General features: G+C 33.6%; 1 protein-coding gene across 1 annotated transcript; it reads right to left on the bottom strand.

The window, feature by feature from the left end:
• Positions 1–1960: 1960 nt before the first annotated feature.
• On the bottom strand, positions 1961–2533 carry LOC111404675 (uncharacterized mitochondrial protein AtMg00810-like). The gene has a single exon (XM_023033448.1). The coding sequence runs from the start codon at positions 2531–2533 to the stop codon at positions 1961–1963; it is 573 nt and encodes a 190-aa protein (XP_022889216.1).
• Between the last annotated feature and the right edge of the window lie 312 nt (positions 2534–2845).

Here is a 2845-nt window from a genome sequence, read left to right as displayed (position 1 = left end):
ATCCAACTCAACCAAATCCAAACCCAAACCCAAACCCAAACCCAAATTCCATACCAACCACTCCACCTCAATCCATATTATCTTCTAGGAATTGCAGCTAGAGGATTTATGTTTGCTCCTACAATTGCATTAGCAATTGCTGCAAAATTTATCCCTCTACGCAAACCGGGAAAGATACCAGATAATTAACCATTGATTCATAGCTCTGCTTATACTGGTTAATCCTTCTTAAAAAAATGTTGTAGTGCGGGACCAAAATGGTTACTTCCCGAACTAATACCTATTTTCAGCAACCTTATTTATTGGGGGCTGTTTGAATTATAGATGAGTTATTGGCGCAATTAGGAGAAATTATTTTGGTTAAAGTCTAATATGTATGAAGACTGTGGCAGTAAAAACTGCTCTAACAGCAGGCAATTGAAGCTATTTGCCCAATTGGAACCTCCAGACCCCAAAAAAAAAAAAAAAGCTCTTAACTACGAATTTAATTTAAATTTAACTGTGTTCATACATAAGGTGGGGGTGGGGGTAGAGGTGGCCGTGGTGGTGGTTGGTGTGGAATTTGGGTTTGGGTTTGGGTGCGATGAGGTGCGGTGGGGGTGGGGTGGTGTGGGAGGAAGAAGACGGGTTGTGTTGTTTAATTTTTTAATTTAATTGTTAATTAATGTGATAAATGAAAATTTACTCTTTTAACCTGTTTTAAAATATTAAAAATGTGGTCAAAGTTAAATTTTTTGTCAACTAACGAAATTGTGGATGGAAACTGTCCAAAAAGATTTCACTTACAACGTTTGAAATTGTTAGGGGTAACGGCTGCAACAAATCAAAAGTTTTGAGCTTCTACTGCAATTTTCCGTTAAAAATTATTTATAAAATAAAATTACCACTAAGACACAAATTCACCTTTAAAATATAAAAATTTACTTAAAAGTAAAAAACTTGAGTAATACTATTTATAATCGCTCACTACTGTAATTGTCCTATATGGCATACATGTGATGATTGGTTATTTGATGCATAAGATAATAAAAAATTACCACATTAATGTATCAAATAATCAACTGACACTTGTATGCCACATATGATGGCTATAGTAGTTAGCGATTACAAATAATATATTTTTTAAAAATTTACTTAAAATCATATGAGTAAAAAACAATAAATTTAAATTTTAAATAAATATTTAACATCATTTAACTTAATTAAAAAGTTAAAATATTTATTTTTAAAAAAACTATTATTAAAATATCACTTATGAGTAAAAAATTCATACAAAAAATTATAAAATAAAAATTTCAATAAGGAATATACATGTAGCTTTACCGTTTTAAAAATTTTTCAGAATCAGTGAATAATAAACTCCCAAACATGAGTTGGACTGTTTAAAAATTGCTACTAAACCACTCAAAACCAATCCACCAATAAAGGCTCAAGTATGGGCTTTTTTTATTTATTTTTTATTTTTATTTTGGAATCTTGACCGCACAAGCTTTGTTATGTTGATTTAGGGGAAGAGATACTATTTCACCAATCAAGTCATAGGTATGCCTAATGTTAAGTTAGCTACACTTCTCAATGTCACGCCTTTCTAGCATCTTCTGCACGATCTAATCACATGTTTTCACTTCTCGATGAGTGAAATATTTCTCTTTGGGTCTACATTGAAAGCTTCTATAGTTGCGATATAGAACTCCCTCATTCGTGATCTCGTTCTTTACTAATTCCCATCTATGGTTTTGATTTATACTTTACAGTGCAAAGATGAAAATTAGTAGTATGCGCAGTTCTTGGATCATCTGAGGAAGCTGCATATCAATTTACCTTTTGTGGAGGCTTTCACTTAGATATCAAATTACAACAAGTTCATGATGTAATTGCTTTCGAATAAGAAGTTAGTTGAGGGTGAGATGATGATGCTGATAATAATATAAACTATCTCAAATCAATGTATTGAATCAATTCAAAGAGAACAAGAGAGAAGAGAAGAAGTTGAATGAAGGGAGAAATGAGGAACACTCATGTCTCCAAGTAACCATCGTAACCACACAATCTCAGTGATAATAGATGTCATAGCTTGATATTCTGCATCTGTAAAGGAACGAAAAACAACAATCTGCTTTTTACTTTTCCAATAGATAAGAAAATCACCCAAAAATATACAAAAATCAGTAGTAGACTTGCTATCAATGGGGTCGCTGGCCCAATCAGCATCAGAGTAGGCACGGAGCACTAAGACAGAGGTCGATGGGAACAAAAGATTTTGAAAGCATGTACCATGAAGATAACGCAAAATACGAATAACTGCTTCCCAATGAACTGTAGTAGGAGCTAAGACAAACTGACTAACAATGTGAACAACATAAGCAACGTTAGGATGTGTGATGGTAAGATAAACGAGACATCCAACAATATTGCGATACAAAGTAGGATCAGTCAATGGTATAACTTCAGATGAGGAATATCGAGCGTTAGACTCAAGAGGAGTATCAACAGTTTTAGTATCAGTAAGACGGGCACGTTCAATAACATCCATAGTATACTTGGACTAAGAGATTAGATAACCTCTAGGAGAAGAAGCAACTTCAATCCCCAAAAAATAAGATAGTAGACCCAAGTCCTTCATTTCAAAATGACAAGCTAATTCTGATTTCAAACCTACAATTCCATCAACATCATCACCAATAATAGTCATATCGTCAACATATAACAATAACAGAATGCGACCAGTTGAAGTGCATCTAAAGAATAGACCGGAGTCATGATGACTGGATGTAAAACCAAGAGACATAATAATGGTGGAAAATTTCTCAAACTAGGCACGAGGTGGTTGTTTGAGGCCATAAAG

Source organism: Olea europaea, chromosome 11, assembly GCF_002742605.1.
Source record: "Olea europaea var. sylvestris chromosome 11, O_europaea_v1, whole genome shotgun sequence".
Taxonomy (NCBI): domain Eukaryota; kingdom Viridiplantae; phylum Streptophyta; class Magnoliopsida; order Lamiales; family Oleaceae; genus Olea; species Olea europaea.
This window is presented reverse-complemented; position numbering and strand designations above follow the sequence as displayed.